A 25,070-nucleotide genomic window follows, 5' to 3' on the forward strand; every position below is an offset into this window, starting at 1 on the left:
AATAATAATAAGCAGGCGATTTTTCTTCTCTATGCGTCGAGATTAGGCTTTCATAAATACGTGTACAAATCAAAGATAGCAAAAAATACGGGAACATAGCATAGCAAGTTAAAACACGAAGGTACTGAGTTTTGCCCAAGGTCACTAACTGGTATAGTGTAGAGTGCTTGGGGGGACTGGACCCCAGTCTAGGTGACAGCATAGACGGCAAAGGTGTTACCCACTACAAATAAATAGACTTCCACTGAAGCTGAGGGGCTTGGATTGGTAAGCATTCAGCATGAAAAGTTCCATATTCACATAAATGTTATTGAGGCAATTAGTATGTTCTGTTCCTTTGTGTAAACACTCTACCATGTTACACCCGATTTCAGATGCAAAGCTGGGCTATTCTGTCCTAAGAGCTAAAGCAGCCCTGTTGAAGAGCACCTCCCAGTGTTTAGAATAGAAACAGCAAAAAGCAGGACAGAAACCTGGGCAAAAGGTGATTGATGATCGAGTACATTGCATAATTAGAAGTCTACAATTAGAGTTACAAAAAACCACAACTTATAGAGAAGAGCTTTTGATTACTTAATTCAAGCATAACTACTAATGTTGTAGTACTCAAGGCTGGTCTCAGTCTCGAGGTAAGGTGAACTCAAAACCAGCCAGGTGCATTGCCTCTGTCTAAAGTAAATGGAAACTGAATTGAAAAATAAATTTTTCTGTCTTTCATAGATTTTTCTGTATTCATTACTGAATATCAAAAATACATTCAAACAGAATAAAACAAACTTTTCCCTACATGTTTAAACTAAATCTATTTGCTGCCTGCTCAGGATCTAACTGATCTTTTTAAATGGCTTAACTGGGTATTATTTGTTGGTTGATGTTCACTGAGGGCAGATTAGAATACTTTTATCACAATATTTTCATTTTATAATAAAAGTAGATGTATGTTGTTTGGTTAACATTCAGTTGACTTTAAGTTGACTTCTTTTAGAGACTATATTATAATGCTAATAGATAATTTGGTACCACTGTAAAATAAGGTCCTGCCTTTCACCCAGTAACAGCTGGGATAGGCTCCAACACCCCCTGCGACCCAGAAGGAGAAGCGGCTTAGATGATGATGATGATGATGATGTGTGTGTGTGTGTGTGTGTGTGTTTGTAAAATAAGGCTACCCTTAAAAAGGAGTCATGAATGGTATAAATTGTGTCTATTAATGGTTATTAATTAGGTCATAAAGACCTTAAAATCATAAAGCATTTATAATACATGAATAAAAAGGACAACAGAGACCTGTTGTTTGCCTAATAATGAGTCAATATTCATTCATACAGTTAAACCTCATACTTTAGTGTTTACTGATCTTACTTTGTCTATCAGTTAGCATTAAAACTGCTTCACCACATATTCATCTGATATAGCAACTCACTTTTGCCCTTTTTGTTAATGTTATAACTGCTTATTAATGATTTAATGAAGTGTTTATGAGCTAACTAATAACCATTAACAAACTGTTTTTAAACCATTCATAGAACTGTATAAGGTAGTCTTATTTCAAAGTGGTAACAATGTAAGTCTAAGATTCTAGTTAACGTGCTTTTATTTCTATTACATTTGAATTCCATACAAGGTTTTTCTTTACAAATGATATCAACATGACTGACATTTATGGTTTCAAGGTGAAAGTAGGGTTACATCAGGGATCAGCTTTGAGCCCCTTCTTGTTTGCAATGGTGATGGACAGGTTGACAGATGAGGTCAGACAGGAGGACCATGATGTTTGCAGATGACATTGTAATCTGTGGTGAGAGTAGAGAGCAGGTGGAAGAGAATCTGGAGAGGTGGAGGTTTGCACTGGAGAGGAGAGGAAGGAAGGTCAGTAGAGATAAGACGCAATACATGTGTGTTAATGAGAGGGCGGCAGGTGGAAAGGTGAAGATGCAAGGAGTAGAGGTCGTAAAGGTGGATGACTTCAAATATCTTGGGTCAACCATCCAGAGCAATGGACAGTGTAGAAAAGAGGTGAAGAAGAGGGTGCAGGCAGGATGGAGTGGGTGGGTGGGTGTCAGGGCTGATGTGTGACAGAAGGATAGCAGCAAGAGTGAAAGGGAAGGTTTACAAGACAGTAGTGCGTCCTGCTATGATGTATGGTTTAGAGACTGTGGCTCTGTCTAAAAGACAGGAGGCTGAGCTGGAGGTGGCGGAGATGAAGATGCTGAGATTTTCGTTGGGAGTGACAAGGATGGACAAGATTTGAAATGAGCAGATCAGAGGGACAGTGAAGGTGGAGCAGTTTGGAGATAAAGCCAGAGAGGCCAGGTTGAGATGGTTTGGACATGTGTTGAGGAGGAATAGTGGATATATTGGGCAAAGAATGTTGGAGATGGAGCTGCCGGGTAGAAGGAGAAGAGGTAGACCTCAGAGAAGGTTTATGGATGTAGTGAAGGTGGACATGGAGGTGGTTGGTGTAAAAGTAGAGGAGGCAATGGATAGGGCAAGATGGAGGCAGATGTGGCGACCCCTAAAGGGAGAAGAAGATCAACATGACTGACATTTAAAAGCATTTTCATGAAGAGCAGAGTCTTAGAAGTTTTAACATGAATTTCAGAATAGTTAAATAAAAGTTTGTACAATAGCCCCTGATGAGTAGAACAAATCTAACTGAATGTGAACTTCAAAGGAAGAAAGATGCCTAAAAAATTGACATTTATATGCAAAAGGCTTAACATGATCAAGTTTGCTTAAATTTGAATAGTGACCTAGAAATAGTACAGAACCCTGAATATTTCTTCTTCATTTTACTGACCTAAATTTGATTTTGTTTCAAAATTTTCTTGATAATTGTTGCTTATTTTTAGGTTTAAATGAAAAATATACCAAATTTGACTTTTATAATATTATAAAATATAGCGTTATTCATTAATATGCATCATGCATAATGGATTATGAATCAATGTACAATAAACTATAAATACATTTCCATTTTTCTTCTTTTTATTTACATATTCTCAAAAAATCTTAATCTGCTCTCAGTCTTGCCACTTTATGTCTCAGTCTTAATTTAGACTTGACTACTGTAAAGTCTTCATCTTGACAATTTTCCAGGTGCTATAGAGCAGCTCTGTATGTGTGAGTTTAGTTTTATATGAATATAGTTTTATATATTCTTACAATTCAGTTACTTGTCGAGGTATTTATGGTTATTTTTCCTGAGTTGTTCAGAACATGAAAACCACTACTGAGGCCTTTTTGCTGCAGTGTGTGTTTGCCAGTGATGTTCTGTATGTCTTCACTGACTGCACACTTCCTTTCAACAAAAAAAACTCTTACTAGGCACTTAAATCTTCATGGTGGGAACCTCCTGAATTCAAACCACTATTGCTTGAGTGTTTGGACTGATGTTGAATTTTAAAGATAACGAAACTCTGTAAATAATTGTACTAAAAAAGAGAAACTTTTTATACATGATGCAGTTAAAAAGAGATACACACACTTGCAGTTTGATCGAAATTCCACCGGTTGCTTGTAGATTTTAGAGCAAATCTCCCCACAAAAATATTTCATATTTCCCGGAAAATATTCAAATAAAAGATTTGAGAGCTTTCATTGATTAAAGTTACTTACGATTCACGCTCCAGCAGAAATCTTCTCGTCTTTTCTCTGTGTGGTTGTCTGATTGGGCACATGTGGAAGGTTTAATCAATGTCATTTTTCACTTTTAAACATACGTTCTTTGGTCCACTTGCTTTACTACCATATTTCCACATTTGAATGGAACTCTGGGATGCAAAAAGATCTTCTGTTTTCTGGAAATGACATAAAAAAATAAGGTCTGCATAAGAAAAAAAATTCTACATATTCATTACAGGTTGGTCTGCTAGTTCACTGTTGTAGACAGTTTTTGATTAAAAGTTAATATTGCAATTATGAGCAACAACAAAACTCAAGCTGCAACACGGCCAATAACACTGTCTCAATAACTGCCTTACTCAATAGATTACATGAGTTTTGTGCAAAAAAATGGAGAAAGGAAATGAGCCTGTTATGGGAAAGATTTAGATTAAGCAGCTATAAACAATCGTATCACAATGATAATGAGAATTAGTCTAGGCAGTTCTGATAATAACATACTAGTACACTATAAAAAATGTATTTTTTTTATATGTATTTGATGTTTTAACTTGAGTAACCTGGTTGTCTTAAGTTCATTGAAGTTCTTATAGTAAGTTTACAGGATGACAACCTGTGTAGGAAGATGTTTTAGTTGCTGTTTACTAATGAAGCTATATTGTAATTTAAAGCTCAGTGTATTTTTGTTAGCTACAGTTACAGTTAGTTACAAATGCTACCTGAGAGCACTGTTTTTATTTTGTATACACAAAACTTCTTAGCTACGTCTTCTAGTGTACTGTTTTTTATATCTACTGTCTGATTAATGCACACACAAGGACACATTTTTCAACAGCACTTTAATATTTGGTTTTATATACAACACACAACAGCATTTCTGTTAAAATCACATTTTTTCATGTAGGGCAGGTTAACAGTGATCCTAATTTTGAAAACTTTGGTGACAGAGTCAAGAAATTCATTGAAAAGCACTAAAAAAAAATAATATAAAAGAAACAATGCAACACACTTCAATAAAAATCAGTGGATGAAAACATTCATGACATGTTCAAGTGCGTAACAGATGACTAAGAGTGGCAGTGGTGAATTTTATGTATCTGTAACAAAGTAGAACACATTATATTGTTACACCATCACACAACTGAGAAAGGTTATTAAGTCTGTCGTTTCTAATGTCCTTGTTGTTTACGTTCTCTGGTGACTAATGTAAGAAATGGCACAGCCCTGTAACTCTGTAACTCGTATTTAGGTATTCACCAAAACAGCTCACAGTTATCTAAAGCTGTGCGGCTTTGCAGTGAAGACTTGACCACATCTGGTTTGCATGCTGCTAATGTGTGAATGTTTTGTTATGTAAATTAGACTTATTTTTAGGACCATGGCTCCTGTGACATTAACATTCCAGGCTTTTTAATTACTAAAGCTGATTATTGATTAACTGCAGGGACTTCAGTGCAAAATAATGGAGCTTTTCTTAGGGTATAGAAGTGATAAAATGTTGGGCCTATGGGTTGTTAAGGGGTTAAAGCCCATCAGCATTGTTTTTGGCCAGACTTTACACACTGCTGTGGTTGGAACATTTAACGATGAGCATCAGTCAGCGGTTAGATCTCACTTTGATGCCGGAACTCCCCACCTCAGTCAGCCAAATCCACCTAGCCACCCACACACACCCAGCACTCATACATGCAAGATACATGTTTTTTTTCCATCCATTTGAAATATGAAGCACATACACTAAAAATGATATACCATTTCTATTTTGTTGAACTATAAATAAAAAGTTGAATGGGAATTCCACTGATTTCTCAAAATGTCACCATACTTAAACCAAAGTCGTTCAGAGAGGTTTAATCTGAAATGTTTGAAATTCTTGTTCAGTCTTGGCGATGGGAACCAGACATCTGAAGTATTTAATGCAAGTAAACTGCCTCACATAAAGCTGTCAGATGAAATGGCTGAGACATTGTATTATGATAGTTTTGAGAAAAGATTAAAACTTCGCAGGACAAGGCAAAATAATTCCCAAAGAATATTGATTCAACACTGCCATTATCAGCATTGCATATTAAAGCTCAGAGGATGCATGGAGGTTCACTAGTGGTTTTGGTTATTAATTAAAATGCTATCAGTCAGGGGGTTGAAATGTCTCACTTCACATTAAACCAGTAAAGAAACTGAAAGACTTTTTACATCTCAACCATTTAATTATGCGGTGGATCGGTGGAATTCCCCTTTGACAGAAATTATTATTCTGTTTGCTACTGAAAATTCAATGAGCTCCAAACCATAACAACTAAAATAGAATTTCTTTAACTGTGTAAAAGAGTCAAGATTAAGCTCAACCCTGGACTAAATGAGACTGATCGAAGTCCCAGAGAAGAATCACACACATCTGTAATAATTTTGTGGGCATGTATATTAATTCTTAAGTCTTTGGTGTTGATGTTCACATTGTCCTCACTAAATAACTGTTAATTAAAGGAATATTTTCCATAGCATTTTCCATCCTAATCTCTATCTGTTGCGTCTGCAGCGTTCAGTCAGTTGCCACAATTATGATATGTTTCCCTGGACTTTTGTAAAAAAGCTGAAAACCTCTGGACTCAAAACGTATAGTAGAAGCCACTGGGCAGTTGCTGAATTCTGTCAGTAAACATTTAAGTGGATGTTTTTAAAGAACATTGATGAATTCTTTGGTCAGTTAAGCTGTAAATGTGTAAAATTGTCTTTTTAGAGATGAGACTAGCTTTCCAGAGAGGAGAGGATTCATGGTGATGGTTTATCAGTTTAATGGTGTGGTTTTTACAGGCTTCTACATGCTTACGCATAGATACTAGAAACAATCAGAGAAAGCAAAAGAAATGACTTTTTAAGGTGCTGATCCAGTGTTTGGATAAAACTTTGTAAGAGCTGCTTTGGTAAGACATTCATGTCTGTCTCATCCTGAAACCTGTATTACTACAGGAGTGTCACACTTGCTGTTATTTATTCAATTTTCACACATTTCAAGCACCTATTCATGAAATTCAGCAGCTGCTCAATGACGTCTGTATTAAGTGAGTTTTGTGCCAAAAGGTTTTCAATTTGTTTCTATATATACAGAGAAATGTGTCACATTATTGTCTGTAGCAATCAGTGATACAATACAGGTGCGTAATATAGAGATTAGGCTGAAAAATGTTGGATTATTCCTGTAAACAAATAATATAATTTTAGAGCAACCCTAAAATTACTGCAGACAATAATGTTGACACATTTCTCTGTATATATAGAAATACATTGAAAACTAAATTGAAGACTCAGCTTTTTCTGAGTCACATAGAACATTTTGTACAGCAATGATAAAATGATGTGCAAATCTACTTTCATGCACGCAGGAATGTGTATTAAGCCTGAAATAAGAAATATTGGTATTCACTCAGCTTCAGTGTCTGACTCAGCCCTCTCCTTGGTTCATTTTGGGTTTGAGAAACGTAGTGCACTGTACTGCACTTCAGCTTCCTCCTGAAAACAGATATAAATGAAATGTTTCAAGCAATTAAGTGTTGCAGTATAGGTGTATTATTTATTCTTTTGTGAATGAATCAGACATAAATGCTATAAGCTTTACATACCAGCTTCTCAACTTGTCGCACTCGCTGTCCAGTTTGTGATGTTCCAGTGCGTCTTCCCCCTTTTATCATGTAGATTTTTGATTATATGGTAATACCATGTTTTGATTGTATGTTTTAACTATTTTTGCTATCATATGAGTTCAATACATGAAGTAAGTACAGTTTAAATAACTTACTTTTCTTCTGGATGATCAAAAGCACCAGTGCAGTTAAAAGAATGCTCAGAGAGCACACAACGCTCACCAAAGTCCAAACTATTCCACACTGCTCACTCTCTCCAGGTGAATTCACCCGTCCAGTAGTGCTCATAGGGGTTTGAGTGAAGATTTTGAAAGGCTCTGTTCATGATGAATAAGTGATGAATTGACCTCTTAACATTCAAGGCTTATTACATACTAAGGCTTATTATTCATTATATACAGGGACTGCAATGGAAACTAATGGAGCATTTCTGAGGGTATAGAAATGTGTAATAAAACTTTGGGCTTGCTGCTGGGCTTGTTAAAGGGTTAAATCTCTGTCCAGTTAAAACTGACTGGAAAGGATTGGGTGGTAAATGTCCTCAAAGTAATGTTGAACTTCAAATTCAACCTCATTAACAAGGACTTTACAGAGATTTTTCAAAATATATATCTCTGCTGTCAAAAACAAAATGTGTCTCAAAAATGGTAACTTTACAGGAGAAGGAAAAACATACTTTAATATAAGTCAGTGGAACCAGACATTTTTTACTTCATTGTGTCCCATTTCTTTTGGTTCATTCATCATGTTATCTATATACAATGTAAAGGGCATCAGGCATTTTCAAATGGTCAAAAACTGAAAAACAACAAAAATGGAGATATGAGGTTTTGTTCAGACAGCAGCGATATATATAATACCAAACAATATGTTTTAATGTGCATCTAATAGAATTGCTTATAAAGACATCATAAGATAAAGTGGATGATATTTACCTTCTAATTTCAGAATGTGCCCAGTTCCTGGAGTAGTTAAGATACCGTCTCCAACTGTACAGAAGTAGAATCCCTCATCAGACTCATTGATGTTCTTAATGGTCAAACATATTGAGTTATTTGTTGAATTCCATGTGACATTCATTCCTGAGTTGTAGCCCCAGTAGAACTTGACAGATGGACGTTCTTTGTGTCCTGAGGTCATCTCAGCTGAAAGTATGATAAATGGTGCCCTGTTGTATTTCTGTCCGTACCACATAGTTTTGACCCTGTGATTTTTATCACAGCACAGATCCACAGTTTCTCCAGTCCTGATGATTTTGATGCCCGGTGTTTTAATTGTATATCTTAGCTGTGTTTCCGCTGCTGTAACAGGAGTAACCTCGACACAGCAGAACACTAAAAAAGTAAAAAAATATATATTAGCATTTGTTACTGTCTGTTATTAATAACTTCATTTTAAGGTGTAACCGTCTTAATATCTGACTGTTAGGAAAATGTTCTTTGTAAGTATACTCACAGTGTAAAAGCATCAGAGTAACAAAGATCACCCCCATTTTGTCTGCATTCAGTCAGATTGAGCGTGTTTTATATGAGCGACCTGCATCAGGCTACCATAAATGGTCAGATGAAAATCTATTGGTTGTTGTGGAATTGTTGACCTCTTTGAAGAAAACAGCATGAATTTATAGGTACTAGCAACTTAGCACAACATGATAGCAACATGATAATTTATTAACTGAATTATATTGGATTTGCTATGATTCTTTGTAATGAGTCTGGAAAGTAATTCAAGGTGTAGGCTTAATTATGTGATGTAGATTTTAGTATTTCCTGTATGTTTCCTGTAAGGCACAAGTCTAAGTACCCTTGCACAAAACTTTCATAACTGACTTTTTTGTGCTATATAAGTTTATAAATGCCAAATAAAATTAAATTCCACATAGAATTCCAAATAGAATGGAATATTGTCTGTGAAACGTGGACTATGCACCTTAATAACAGCTTTTGATACATTTAGTTAATAGATTTCAGTGGACGATCATCTGGTTTTCCCACCTGTTCTGAAGTAATTCCCAGAGATGTAGGGCACATGTGGCTTGCTTGATGTTGTCTCTTGGTAGTATTGGAGCGCATACATTTTTTATGACAGCACAGAATGGAAGACTTCTAAAATTATAATAATCCTGATGGAATTGCATGTTTCTTGCTTTTGAAGTTCAACCAAAAAAAATCCATGATAGCTGGGATTACCATGGTAGGCAGGAAATGCAAGCAGTAGGCCATGCGTATGCTTAAGGCTTTGCACTCTCTGTAGACAAATGTTTATATCACTTTGGGAATATTACTTTGGTAGGCAGAGGTCAAAACACAGGCAAAAAAAAAAACAGGCAGAGCCATGACCAGTAAAACAGGCAAGGGTCACAATAAAAAAACAACTAAAGAAACTTGCCTCAGCACTCAGTTAAAGGTAAGATTTTGCAAACAGGTGAATGGGTCAGTAAACTGTTAGGTCAATAAAGCTGCAGGTGTGTGTGCAGAGAGGTGGAGTCAAGGGAGAACAAGAGCTGGAAAGAACCATTCCAGACTGGGTGGGTCCAGATAGAACCTACCTAGAGGGAGAGGTAGATATCATGACTCTTAATAACTCAAGCGGCTGAACAAGGGATTGAATTGTCTACAGTGCACATTTCACTACCGTATATGCTTAAGATTTAATCACACATACACTGAAAACTGCAAGAGAGTGAATTATGTGCATATCCAGTGATTATCCACTTGATGATTAAAGCAATCATTGCATGAACCACCAGCCCAGTCAGTACAGCTGCAGACCACTTCAGGCTCAGTGAACCTCAACAAAGGTGCATAAAATAAGTAATTAAATACATAAGAACACTGGGACAGTATGGTTTTCACAACATTCTAAAGCACAGGCCCATATTCCTCTGTAGCTTTTAAACAGGCACATAAGCAGCTATATTATTCAGTGCTGAGAGAATAGGGCCTTAGAATTGATCAATAAAGGCTCATGTTCGTGCCAAATCACATATACAAAGAAAAATAATCATAGGAAAGATAAAATCGGGGAGAGAAGAGGCAAAGTAAACCGAAGGGCATTGATAATAGCTGTCTAAAAAGAAGAGCAGCAACTGGTATGAGAGAGAAAAATGTAAGGTAGGGGCGCTTTAGTGTGTGTGTGTGTGTGTGTGTGTGTGTGTACGCTATTCAAAATAAAATTCCCTCATCCTGACCAGGGTTTAGAATCATATGGAACAAAGTTACATGTGGCTCATATAGCACAGACTCTGTTTATCTAAATGGTAGGGAGTTCTCCACCTCTGACACATGCATTAACCAATCACAGGCTAGAGCCACACAAACAGGACTCAAAGTTTGACTCATTTGTCCATAAGAGTGATTGTCACAGCTCAGTGTTCACTTTCCTTTCTCGTTTGACTCAGACAAGCCTTTTCCTTTACTCTGCACTCTTATTAATGGTTTCTTTGCAGTAATTCTTTCACAAAGTTAAAACAATGTCATGCAATCTTCTGTCAACAGTTGATGTTGACATATCTGAACTCCTATTAGTTCCTATATGTTTATTTCAGAAGCAGTTAATCTTTAGTTTTGACAAAGAAGACCTGTGCCATTTTATGCCCTTTTTTATGACCTTTTGTCACCTCTGACCTGCTTAATGTTTTTCATCCCCCACAGGTGGCAGTTCTGTTTAACAATGCTCTTGGCCGCAGAGGTTCTGACTTTTGAAAGGTTTTTTTTTTTTATTGAACTTGACTGACCTTCATTTCTGAAGGCCATTACAAGGTTTTAATTCATGCTGTGGCATCTCAGCCAGTAAAAGTAATTGCTGAAATGAATTGATGAAGTTAATAAAGTAATCTAATAGTTAAATTAGAGAATGTCTAACAAAGATGCCTCCGACTGATGAAACTTAGCATTTGGAACATTTTCACATAGACTGTTTGAGGTTAAGTTTTAGTGCTTTGACATCCCTGCTGCGCCTGTCGGACACTGTACACACACACACACACACCCACACACTATGTAGTATGGACAGAAATAAATTTTTATTAGTTGGAAGTACTCTAAACAGTGTCACAGTACTCAAAAAACTGTCTATTACTTACTTTTAGAAATGAAAGTCAGTCAAGATAAATGACAAAACATGTGAGGCGTCTGAAGTTCTGTCCAAAAGCATCAAAATGTTTTACTAAACAAACTTGCACTCATGAGGGCTGAACGGCACCAAGCAGGTTAGAGGTGACACACAAGTTTAACATCGAAGCAGTAAAGTAATGGACCAATGTGCAGATCTCCTAATATATGCTTATATAACTTCATTGTGTGAATGGGTGTTTTAGTGATAGTTAATGCAGGTCATGCTTGAAGAAAATCATGTTAAGTGTTCTTTCAGAATGTGTAACTTTGACAATCGACCACCATCAAACATTGAACAGCAAATATTTGAATAATCTAAAAGGTTGAGAATCCCAGACTTTTATTTTTCAATAGTTCGATCAATGACAACAAACTTCATTTTTGTGTGTGTGTGTGTGTGCGTGTGCGTGTGTGTGCGCGCACACTAATTAAATCTCTCTAGCACACTATTACAATCATAGTACAAAGTGTCAAATATTTATTTTTATTCTTTTATTTTTCTCTAGGACACACAAGCACATTAAAGAAGGAAAAGGTGATGATTAAAGTTGGAGTCAAGATGAAGCTTGTCAAGCGACTAACACAGTAAAGGCTGGGCATTAGGTCTGGTCATTGACTAAATTCCAGTGCCCAAGATAAATCTCTATAGTTTTATATCATGAATATAAGCTTAAGCTTAATCTGGGTCTAGGAAACTGGCCCTAAGGCACTCTCTTTCTAAAAAGCATGATGATCCTGCAGTTCCTCTGAAGTGAAGCTAACTGCTGTGTAAGAATCTCCTTTTTGCCCTGAAAATCAAGCATCCATATGTTAATTAGTATGTCATTAACTTTTTTTGAACTTGGAAAAAAGTCTGTTTGATTCACACAAAATCACTTACCTTTCATGCAACACATCCAAAAGACACAGAATGCCAATGCAGAATAGATGACCAAGGCTGGACACAAAAGGGCCATAAAGACATTAAAGTTGCTGATGTCCTGATAGGGAATGACTGGTGTAGAAAGAGATATCAGACTGGAAGGTGATGTTTGTCCAAGAACCTCTATTGTTAGAATCATAAAAAAGCAATACACTTTAGAAATCTTATGAATTTTTAAAGGCTTGTCTTTACAGAAGTGTTTAATTGTTTTATAACATAAGCTCACAGTTCTACTGTTTCAAAATGAAGTATTTAAAGAGAACAGTAAGATGCTAGTATTTAATTGGTGAAATCTGGACATGCATTGCATGCTGGACATTAAAGTACATAGTAAATTATGTGAAAACCTGTACAGCAGTACTTTTTACAACAATGCAATAATTATTCTGATATTCCTCCCTTTAGTTACTAATTCAATTTGAAAAATGTGTCTTGTACTACATAATGACATATTAATTACCTTGAGTAATTCTAAGTGCTGCTTTACATATCTGCAAGTTTTCACATACATTAATGTGGACTTTAATATCCAACTAGGCAAGGCATGGTTAGGTTTATTTCTACAGCACATTTCATAGACAAAGGCAATACAATGTGCATTACATAAATAAAAGCAAAAGGAGCATCAAAAAAGACAAAGTGCTTTAAAATATAAAATAAGGAGTACAAAAATAGCTTAAAGAGATAAAACATTTAAAAAAATTAAAATGATGTACAAAGTGCATACAGTTAAAATAATAAATATAAGCAGAAACAAAAGTTGTAAGTATTATTAAAATTAGCTTATAACAGGTGAAATTCAAAAAAGCAAAGCTGGAAAAATAAGTGCAAGTCTCAATTATGCAAAGCATGTAACAGATAAATGTATCAATGAAATAGTGGATAGTTACCAGGATAGTCTCTACAGTATCAGCCACAATATCATTGTCTACACAAACTCAAGCTTGTAAAGAATCCCATTCAAGATTAAAGTCTTACTGTAAATTACTCAATAGGGACTAGTTTCAAAACACAGAGAAACATCTCCTCAAATGAAGCCCAATGAACTGCATCGCTTTGATAAAGATGGTAACTGCAGTTTTATATGTAGGTGTATTTGGTGTTTACCTTCTAATTTCAGAATGTGCCCAGTTCCTGGAGTAGTTAAGATACCGTCTCCAACTGTACAGAAGTAGAATCCCTCATCAGACTCATTGATGTTCTTAATGGTCAAACATATTGAGTTATTGGTTGAATTCCATGTGACATTCATTCCTGAGTTGTAGCCCCAGTAGAACTTGACAGATGGACATTCTTTGTGTCCTGAGGTCATCTCAGCTGAAAGTATGATAAATGGTGCCCTGTTGTATTTCTGTCCGTACCACATAGTTTTGACCCTGTGATTTTTATCACAGCACAGATCCACAGTTTCTCCAGTCCTGATGATTCTGATGCCCGGTGTTTTAATTGTATATCTTAGCTGTGTTTCCGCTGCTGTAACAGGAGTAACCTCAGCAAGGCAAGACACTGAGAAACAAAATATACAAACGTAGCCTTACTGTCTGTTTATGGTAAATACTAACCTTTCTAATATCTGATTATATCTGTTATGTAGATGTTCTTTGTAAGTGTACTTACTGTGTAAAAGCATCAGAGTAACAAAGATCACCCCCATTTTGTCTGCATTCAGTCAGATTGAGCGTGTTTTATATGAGCGACCTGCATCAGATGAAAATCTATTGGTCGTAGCTGTTGCTGTTGACTTGTTTAGCTCTTTAGTCTATAGCCTTTTCTGGGTGTATAGATTCTGACTCTGTAGTCTGAGTTTCAGTCCCTGGCAATAACTGTGTACCATTTAACGTGGTAGAGCGTTCACTTATTGACTAGCCATTTTATTTACTGTCTAATGGCCATTGAGCCTACATATGCCTTCTGTGTTTTATATGTAGTGTTATTAGTAATAAAATAGTGATAAATTAGTTCTTTTGGGACTGTTTTGCCTTATGATGTCCTCAATGTACATTTCTGCCATAAATTTTTGTATTCATTTAATGACATTTTATGCAAAACCAAAACTATCATAAAACAATGTCTCAGACCTTAACCAACTATTTTATGTAGCTTTTAGACACCTTAAAGTGCCCATGTCATTCACTGTCTTGGTTTGTGGGTTTTGTGTACCAAAAAAATACTCAATTTCCCCTGGAATTAAAAAGAGGCTGTTTTAATAATTGTTTTTAAGACTGATTATATGAAAGTGAGCTCTGTTCTGATTGGCTGTGCCTCATTCAAAAATCTGTCCAGGCTGAAACACTTGTAACTCTTTGGTGTAAATGGGCGGAGCTAAACTGCTGTAGGTGGATGAATGGAAAAATTTATTCTTGTGACATCACAAACATAATTCATTCAAAATGGGCCATTTTTGAAGTGTAGATTCCATAGATGGGCTGTGTGGACTAGTGTGTGAATGGTATGTTTTGAAATGTTTGAAAGTTTATACATTTTTTTAAAAAGTCAAGGGAAGTTTGGTTTTCCATGACATGTACCCTTTAAACACTTCAGACATCTGGTTCGTATTTGTGAACAACAATTTCACATCAAACCACTCTGAGTGACTTTGTTTCCATCCTAATTATTAAATTACACAAAGTTTGAAAATGTATGAGGCGCACCATTTCAATTTGTTTTCTGTGCTAAATACTGTCTGCATTCACTACTGAAATTCTACCAGCAAAAATCAGTTCTGAAATGAATGTGACACAATTTAACCTTTTTGACTGAACGTTGTGTAATAAGAGTGCTGTGATAACACTTTTCTCTGTCTTTTTTAATGATAATATAATTGGAATAGATGTTATGACATTACCACATTCTATACTCCAAACTCTGGAGTATTCATATAAAATGTGCTCAGTTTTTTTCACTAGCTGTTTAACTGATGGGACCGCTCACATTTTTTTTTATGATTGTCTGAATGTATGAGGTCAAATTCTGTCTCCTTTGTCCAAAGTTTCATTTTCGTGCTTTGAGTCTACAGTGGTTGGAACATTTTCACACCAGCATGAGCCTGCCTGAGGTTAAAGCTCGCCGCTGCTGCCTCCACCACACCGCCTGCCTTAGACACATGCGGCCTCCACAGGCGCTTTGCACTTAGCATCTAGGTTGTTTAGCCTTATACAGTCACCATCACGTAATTATCTCTGAGATATTGTACGTAAGACGCTTTTTATCACACAGACTAAATGCACTTTCTTTTTAGACTTTGAACTTATTTTTAATATTTATATATTTGCTTTACTTATTATGCCTTTATATGCTGTTTTTAATTTGCTTTTGTTTATATAAAGGAATGTTAATTACCTTTGTGTAAGAAGTGCTATATAAACAAATATGCCTTGTCCTATTTGGGGGTCCTGATGATACCCAGCACTCCCAGGTGTCACTGTTAGAAATATGCAGGAAAATGTTACATTTAAGTGTGTTCTCTATAGAAAACATGTTATTTTCACTTAGAAAATCAACAAAACATGTTATTTGGCCAGGGGTTTCCTTACTTTTACATATGACTGTATAAGGAACCACGATGGATGGTGGGGCATAGTAATGCTAACTCTCTTTCCTGCCTCGTCTTCATGGCAGTCCTGAAAAGTGTCTGTGACTTTTCGACTATACTGTGCATTTGATTAAAAAATATGTAGTATCTAAAAAATCTATAAAAATGAATAGATAAAAAATGCGAATCTGTAATCTGGTGGCAAACTTCTATTATATAACATAATATAATTTTAACATTTAATATTGTGTCTGAATTTACCTGGAATTCAGAGAGGTTAATGTGTCATTTCCTCAGGTTTGCTTTTCTGTAAATACTACTGGGCAGCTGCATCAGAATTGTGGTTGGAACATTTGAAGTCGGAAGGTGTGAAAAAAAACATATCTGTTCCTCTCTCATTCTTATCTACACACACACACACACACACACACACACACCCTTTTGTTTTATGCCCTTTTGTTTTGAGCTTTGTTTCCTGTCACAGTTACTATGGAATTTAAATATAGTAAAGATTATGTACATAATTACATAATGGTACAATAATACAGTCTTATAGTTGACTTATCACTGATTTTAATAGAACACACACTCACTCACTCACTCACTCTCACACACACACACACACACATACATGTGTGTTTATTAATGATGTTAAGCACTGTTAAAACCTGTGGTCTTGAATGATCTCACATTTATTAAAAGTTCACTGAAACACTGAAACTTTGTCTTCCAACACTTTGATGGCAAAAAAGAAATTCTGTTCAGCATGATGTGAAGTAAACTGTTGTGTAAACTCCTTCATGTTGCTGCAAAATACAACATTACAGATCAGTAAATCACAAAAAGGCACAGAGCATTTGTAAATGGTTTGTTTACAATAGGGATGCACAAGTGTGGGAATTGTGGGCTGATGCTGATATCTTGTGTTCTTAATGTGCTTCATTTGTTGATGCTGATACCAAAGATGGTACACAAACATTTATAAAACAAAAAGATTGGGATTAAATCATTTTCCATTAACATTACATATATGTAATATCATGTTCATTTGTAGAGGGTTTCAAATACATTAAAATTAATAAAATGTAGATATTTTAGCACAGTAACCCAGTGTCAACTTCCACACAATGTAAAGGACGGCTAGTATTATCAAACTAAGTCAAGCTGTGTTAAACATTGCTTGCTACTTCTGGGTCATCCGTCTGTTTTCACATATGCGCGGACAGAGAAAAATGAAAGAAATCAGAGTAAGGGTATACATGAGCTGAAAAACCCAATCTCTGAGCTAAAATCATGCTCCCTTTGTCAGATTTCTTAATCAGATTTCTAGGCCTAGTATATGTGTCCAGTCAGATAACCACAGAAATCTGATAATAACTGGATTATTAAGTGCATGACATACAAACATATTCAGTGTTGTGTTCTGACAGCAGTGATATACTAAATATAAAGAAGAATTCTATTAATCCTAAAGTAAATGAAGCAGTCCAGAATTAAAAGAAAAAAGAAAAAAAACCCACATTCTTATCCCCCTAGATGAAGAAAGTGTTGAGGTTGCTAAAATACCTAATTAGGAACTTCAGGGTAGTGTGCTCTCCAAATTCCATCATCAGCTCTACTAATAAAAACCTACACCCTAGAGAACAGACCTTGGTCTTACTGGCCTATAAACTAGACTTTGAAATGAATAGACCTCAAACAGTCAATAATAAACATAAGTCACATACATCAGCAACCACTGAGACATTCTGGATGATATTTAGTATTCTTGAATGACCATGTTGAGTGTTGGGTTCACACACCTTAATTTCATTACGTGTTATTTGCTTTTTCCTCTTCGGTTGCTTTTGTACTGAAAAAACATTCACAAGAAAAAAACTAATTTGCAAACTATATACTTGCAAAGAATGGCATTTTATAAATTATATTGGTTTTTTAGATTTCTATACTACACTGTTTTAAAATTCAAATTTTGTTGCATGAATAATTAAAAATAACTTACTTTGATAAATACCCAATAACACTATCCCAGACACGATAAGAGAGACTAAAGGCCAAATAGCCTCTCTTTGCCACTGCTGGTGTCCGTTTTCTTCACGTAATTGCAACGTGACACTTGCCTTTACTGTGACTGAGGGCTCTGTGGGTGTGTTTACCTCCTCTGTGTAAAAACAAAAAAAAGGAACAAAACCATGAAAAAAAAAAAAGTCTGTACATTAGAAACACCTGCACTGAAAAAAAGTAATGCATTGAATTTACTTGTTTCAAATGTGTACACACAAATAAAATATCCTGCTTCGGTTTCTCAATTACTATGATAATTTTCTCCACCAACTGTACTAAGAGGCTACAGGCTGAGCCTTGAAAACATTAATTTCATTGATTCCGGCAAGGAACTACACTCTTTTTTTGTATTTACATCTGAAATATTCTTGTTAAAATGGTAAAAAATGTTGGCAATAAAGATTTGTGCACATTTTCCTAAAAGATTAAATTGAAAACTGATCTCCAATCAGAGCTCATCGGTGATGCATCCAGTGGAAGCAGACGAAACAGATTAGTTGTCTGGGCATAACAACACAGGAGCCTGATCATGGTTACACATGGAACACTGCAGAACGCTGCAAAAAGCACCTTTAATGCTATACTATATGTGGCTGTGAGGAGTTTAGGGGTTGTGGCCATGTGAAGTGGCTCTCGAATTGCGCCATACTCTGGGTTAAAAAGGTCAGTTTGTCTGACTGTTGTAGGCACTGGCTGGTTTAGTTTGGAGTTAATCAGAGTAGTTGTAACCGAGGAGAGTGGAGTGGAGGTGCCTATCCTCCTTGGATGTTGTGTCCTTCTGCATTACCCCTCCCTGTGTTTCAGGTTGGGACCCTGCTGGGTTGAGCATTTCACTGTCTACTGAAGTGCCTATTTAAAATAAGAAGGCATTTGTCTGCGTGCACTATGTGTTCCGTGCCTTCTTCTAAACTGATGCTACAATATTTGATGTCATCTAAACACATCTTTGACATTTTTCACACGTTACTCATCTTGCAAAGGCAGCAGCAGTCACAGTGATGACAGCCTAGAAAATCTCTTAATAGACAAGTTCATTATGTTCATATATGTTTGTATTGTTTTTTATGTACATGAAGAAAGATGTCTGTCCACATTCAGCAGAATCTCCAGTTCACTCAGGGTCCAGCTGTACCTGTACATTGTGTTGTGTCAATCTTTCCTAACATGCATGTTAACCCTCTGAAAATAAATCAAATTTTTTCATTAATAAGCATTTTTAGTACCAAGTTCACTTTTTCTCTCTTCACAGCCCAGTGCAGAAACATCCAGCAGCATCTTAAAACACATTCATTCCATTAAAACATTGACACTAATGTTCTTACCAAAGGAATACTTGATCAATCATAGCAGTCACCTCAGAAACACAAATAACTGTTAAAATTATGGACAACCCCGTTCCAGAAAGGTTGGATCGCTGTGCAAACACATTGCAATGCTGTGTAAATTCATTTAAACTCTATATTTGATTGTAAATAGTACAAAGATAATGAATCTAATTTTGAAACTCAGAAATTGTATTTTTTTTTTTAATATAGGTCCATTTTGAATTTGATGCCAGCAACACATTTCAAAAAAGTTCAGACAGGGGCAACAAAAAGATGGATGAAGTAATGCTAAAAAAAACACCTCACAACTAATTAGATAAATTGGCAACAGGTCAGTAACATGATTGAGTATAAAAAGAGCTTCACAGAGAGGTTAAGTCTTTCAGAAGTAAAGAGGGGTCCACCACTATGTGAAGGACTATTTGCAAATAGTGCAACAATTCAAGAATAACGTTTCTTAACATAAAACAGCAAAAAACTTGGGGATTTCATCTTCTAAGAAACATTATCATTAAAAGATTCAGAGAATCCAGAGAAATCCAATGTTTGCTGGCCATGATATTCAGGCCCTCAGGCAGCACTGCATTAAAAAACAGCCACAACTCTGTGGTGGAAATCACAGCAATATTTCTGAAAAACATTGTCTGTGAACATGTGAGTTCATCATTGCATCCACAAACGCAAGTGAAAAACTTTACCATGCAAAGAAGAAACCATAAATTAACAGGATCCAGAAACATAGTGTGGAGTGGGAAAGCTCAGAATCAATTAAATATATAACATAAATAAGATAAAAGGAAAGATAAGACATTTTATAGAAAGCAAAAGTTTGTAAATAGCATAACAATTCTGATCACAGATCTGATCTGAGCATAACCCACATGCCACTGGTTTGTCTGCTAGTTTAACCTCTATTCATTGGTCTGGTTCCAAACCCAGTGGTATCATATTTATAAAATACAAATGATTGTTATTACACATCTTTACAATAATTGTTATTACACATCTTTACATCCAATAATATTATAGTTATACTTAGTGTGTCTGACCAGATTGACCCTCTGGTCAGGCTTTCAAGTGGTTCACTGTGCTGATTCACTGAAAGGGTACTCAAAGGGAAAAAAGGCAAGACATCTGATTGGCCACTTTGTTTAGTAACTGACAGTGTTGGTCTGATTAGCTTTATGATTTATTATAAAGTATATGAGAGCATGCAAGTGCAGTGTGGAAACTGATAGTCGACCATTTCCATTTCAATCAGTAAAAAATGGAGTATATAATGAGCCAGAGATCGATCAACTCAAATCTAAAACAAATAGTGTAACGCGCCCCACCACCTGCTACACTTCTACAGTCCTGATAACTGTATGTGCCCTGCTGACATCTTAGCTTATGGTATTATATTATGGTATGGGCTGGGGTTATCACAAAGGATGTTAAATGGATCTTGATAGCCAACAGCTTTTCTATCAACAGTGGTCAAAACAACTCTTCACAACTAGAAGAAGAGGGTCAGTGTCATGGGCTTTTATAAACCAACAATGAAATTATTCATTTAGCTAGAACTGTGGAAGAAAACAAGTCTTGCTGATGCATTTAGCGTAATGCACCTTCTCATTTTCTGATTTCAGCATATAAGAAACAGGTTTTTGAAGTACTTTCTTTGCCAGTTATGTTGCAGGCAGCAATACAGCCTCTGAGGGAGGGACTGAAGAAGAAGAGAGAGGTAAGTAGTGATGACCATGTTTTTTTTTAAGGGAGAAGAGACTGAGTATACCTTTTGTTCAGTTTAGAGTTACAGGTGACTTTAACATTGCAAGCTGCAGTCCATGGTCTAACCCTGTTTGTATGGAACCACAGTAGGAAGCATCTGAATGACAAATGTTCAAATCACATATAGAATGACTTCAGGCTGTTCATCAAAGTCACCAAGCGCCTGGGTGACATTCCCTTGGTAACATACTACAACCCCAATTCCAATGAAGTTGGGACGTTGTTTAAAACATAAATAAAAACAGAATATGATGATTTGCAATTCCTTTTCAACCTGTATTCAATTGAATACACTACAAAGACAAGATAGTTAATGTTCAAATGGATAAACTTTGTTTTTTGCAAATATTCACTCATTTTGAATTTGATGCCTGCAACACGTTCCAAAGAAGTTGGGACAGGGACATGTTTACCACTGTGTTACATCACCTTTCCTTTTAACATCACTCAATAAGCGTTTGGGAACTGAGGACACTAATTGTTGAAGCTTGGTAGGTGGAATTCTTTCCCATTCGTGCTTGATGTACAACTTGTTGCTCAACAGTCCGGGGTCTCCGTTGTTGTATTTTGCGCTTCATAATGCACCACACATTTTCAATGGCAGACAGGTCTGGACTGCAGGCAGGCCATACATGCAGAATGTGGCTTGGCATTGTCTTGCTGAAATAAGCAGGGACGTCCCTGAAAAAGGCGTTGCTTGGATGGCAGTATATGTTGCTCCAAAACCTGTATGTACCTCTCAGCATTAATGGTGCCTTCACAGATGTGCAAGTTACCCGTGCCATGGGTAACTTGCCACTAACACACCCCTATACCATCAGAGATGCAGGCTTTTGAACTTTACACTGATAACAATCCAGACAGTCCTTTTCCTCTTTGGCCTGGAGGACACGACATCCATGATTTCAAAAACAATTTGAAATGTGGACACGTCAGACCACAGGACACTTCACTTTGTGTCAGTCCATCTCAGATGAGCCCGGCCCAGGGAAGTCGGCGGCATTTTTGGGTGTTGTTTATATCTGGCTTTCGCTTTGCATGGCAGAGTTTTAACTTGCACTTGTAGATGGAGTAACGAACTGTGTTCACTGACAATGGTTTTCTGAAGTGTTCCTGAGCCCATGTGGTAATATCCGATGCAGTGCCACCTAAGGGGACCCAAAGTGACGGGTATTCAATGTTGGTTTTCTGCCTTGCTGCTTACTTGCAGAGATTTCTCCAGATTCTCTGAATCTTTTGATGATATTATGGACGGTAGATGATGAAATCCCTAAATTCCTTGCAATTGCACGTTGAGAAACGTTGTTCTTAAACTGTTGGACTATTTGCTCACGTAGTTGTTCACAAAGTGGTGAACCTCGCCCCATCCTTGTTTGTGAAAGACTGAGCCTTTCATTGATGCTCCCTTTATACCCAATCATGACAGTCACCTGTTTATAATTAACCTGTTCACCTGTGTTATGTTCCAAACAGATGTTTTTTGAGCATTCCTCAACTTTCCCAGTCTTTTGTTGCCCCTGTCCCAACTTCTTTGGAACGTGTTGCAGGCAAAAACAAAGTTTATCCGTTTGAACATAAAATATCTTGTCTTTGTAGTATATTCAATTGAATATAGGTTGAAAAGGATTTGCAAATCATCACATTCTGTTTTTATTTATGTTTTACACAACGTCCCAACTTCATTTGAATTGGGGTTGTAAAATGAAACTCCTGGAATAAACCCCTAACGCCACACCAATCCAGTCATTTTCTCAGTGATGCAAGTACTGACATTTCAGAAATCTGAGCTGTAAGATAAGACTGCTGCATCTGCAGAGAGGATATAGGCTTCACTGTAGATACAGGCCTCTGGCAGTTTACTGTTATGCCATTTGAGAGATGCAATGCCCCTTCCACATTTCAGCTGCTCAACCTCTGCAAAGCTTAAAATAAATCTCCAGTGTATCTGGCTGATGGGCCTGAATGGACATTGATATAGCAACTGATGCAGAGAGCAGAGGTATTGGCCTGTTATATGCCATGGTGGCAGTACCCCTTTATGAACTTTAACTATTAATGGTTAGTTGGCTGGTGCTGACTTGAGCAACAGCAAGCCTCTTAGAAAGATCTCCTCCAGATGCAAAATGCACAAGGCAACTCCAAACAACCCTCTGTGGCTGATGTTCATACCAGTAACATTTGATTTAGGGCAGTAATCTCCCAAGACACTCTGAGGAGGGAAAATCCAATCTTTTCCAAAGTTGTTTTTACTAAGCAGTGCACACATTGTAACTTGTAATTTTCTTATAATATGTGGTTTGAATTTGAAATTTAGTTATTTGTTATCCCTTTTCACCTAGAATTTCAAATATTTTGTATGCTTTCTACTGTACTGTGCAAAAGTTAGAAACTACAATTAATTTATTTAATTTCCACCTAAAGCAACCATTAAAACAAGTTAGTCAGAAATTCGCTTGTGTAAGGAAGGGGAAAGTCAAAAGAAAATAAGCGAAAAAACAGGAGGTTCTAAAACTAGATTTAAAAAGTTATTTAAAGTTACAGCTAAAATGGGACTCGACCCCGTAAGACCTGGTAGACCACAATTGTTTTCTATCCATCCTTCTACTGTGAAAGGACAACCCCACATTATGTATTATCATGTTTAGCTGTTGAGGCTTTTGTGTAATTTCTGTTAAACATATTCTCTTTTTTCCTGATGCTAAAAAGGAGTGTATTGACAGTTTTGACTGGAAATTAAAAAATACAGTGCAGTATATTTTACAGTACATTACTGTATACAGCTCAAATTACACAGAGTAGTTACCTTCAAGGGTCACAGTGTATCCAGACGCAATCATTGTGTAACTACCATCTCCTACACTACAGTAGTAGAATCCTTGATCAGAGTCTGTGAAATTCTTGATTGTCAGGCCATAAGACGCTGTATTTGACTCCCATTTCAATTCAAATCTTGAGTTATGACCTTGAATGAATATTGAATTCGTTTGAGTTTGATCTCTGCTAATGACGGCAATGATGATGAAGGGATGCTCATTACACTTCTGTCCATACCACACTGTCCTGTCTGCATGCTTCTCGTTGCACGGCAGTTTGAGCTCATCCCTTCGTTGCGCTTGCACTGCGCTCACGGCTTGTGATGCCTGACTAAAGGAGACTAAAAGAGACATAGTTCTGATTGGACAGATTCTTATTTTTCTTAACAAAACTTCTGATTTAAAAGTTGACAAAAGCAACCACATAACTGTAATCATAAGTCGCATTATTACATGTAAGTAATGTAATAAATAGTTGGGTGTTTCTGCACTAACAGACACTTTTAGGTCTCATCTATGGATTTTTGGATGTACATACACCCAATACGTGTACACAAATGTACACAAATAGGACATTAGTGTCACAACACAGTGTAACATATAAAATGCTTGCGAGTTGATTTAATCTATGAAGCATTTTTTGGGTCAATTATGCATTTTATTCATGTCCCATATCTGAGATTTCAACCTTCAAATGCATAAAATGAAGTTACTGAATTGTAAAATGACATCCTTTCCATTGAAACTTCATCTTATAAATGTTGCATTTAATATATTGGGAAACAAAACATGAATGTATTTTATATGTAATGTTAAACATTTCAATATGTCAGATTTGCCAAAAAAATAATAATTGTGTATTAAACTATGTTTTTGCAGATGTGTTCATTTATTTTTGTTTATTTTCAGAAAAACAAAGGAACATTTGACAGCCAAAATTGCTGTAGTTGCAGAAACACACAGTTATATGTTTAAATTCTCATTGACATATGACTCTCAAATGTACTTACTGTGTAAAACAAGTACCACAAAGGAAATTCTCTCCATGTTGCTGGTCCTGTAGTGTGCAGGTCTGTTTTTCTTAGACGTTTACACAAAGCTCACGTTTTGGCCTAACCACAGTGAACATATATGGTATGATGCACATCTATTGGCTGGTTTGTTTGTGCGCTTTTTGATTGACAGAACGGATGTGCATATCCTTTGTGGTTGGCATGTTCACTGGCCCAAACCATGTTGACCCAGTACCAAAATCAAGCTCACC

At 36.4% G+C, this 25,070-nt stretch overlaps 1 protein-coding gene and 1 long non-coding RNA gene across 2 annotated transcripts; both read right to left on the reverse strand.

Moving 5' to 3' along the window:
• Positions 1–7,015: 7,015 nt before the first annotated feature.
• Positions 7,016–7,541, reverse strand: LOC119262505. The gene is made up of 3 exons (XR_005129701.1): positions 7,418–7,541; positions 7,242–7,300; positions 7,016–7,131 (listed from the first exon to the last, which is right to left on the reverse strand). It is a non-coding gene; the product is annotated as an uncharacterized LOC119262505 (long non-coding RNA).
• Positions 7,542–16,505: 8,964 nt separating this feature from the next.
• On the reverse strand, positions 16,506–24,888 carry LOC108427548. Its single transcript, XM_017697772.1, has 5 exons — positions 24,817–24,888; positions 23,797–24,147; positions 17,834–17,992; positions 17,634–17,683; positions 16,506–16,637 (listed from the first exon to the last, which is right to left on the reverse strand). The coding sequence occupies exons 1-5, from the start codon at positions 24,851–24,853 to the stop codon at positions 16,593–16,595; spliced, it is 642 nt and encodes a 213-aa protein (XP_017553261.1). The 5' UTR covers positions 24,854–24,888; the 3' UTR covers positions 16,506–16,592.
• Positions 24,889–25,070: the final 182 nt, after the last annotated feature.

The sequence above is a fragment of the Pygocentrus nattereri genome, chromosome 26 (assembly GCF_015220715.1).
Source record: "Pygocentrus nattereri isolate fPygNat1 chromosome 26, fPygNat1.pri, whole genome shotgun sequence".
NCBI lineage: Eukaryota > Metazoa > Chordata > Actinopteri > Characiformes > Serrasalmidae > Pygocentrus > Pygocentrus nattereri.

Bases quoted from the DNA above. Each gene is read 5' to 3' on its own strand.
- LOC108427548 (XM_017697772.1), bottom strand. From the start codon at position 24,853: ATGGAGAGAATTTCCTTTGTGGTACTTGTTTTACACA. The intron at 24,148-24,816 runs GTAAGTACATTT...TGTCTCTTTTAG, and splicing joins TGTGGTACTTGTTTTACACA to TCTCCTTTAGTCAGGCATCA. The intron at 16,638-17,633 runs GTGTGTGAACCC...TGTATTTTGCAG, and splicing joins TAACACGTAATGAAATTAAG to CAACATGAAGGAGTTTACAC.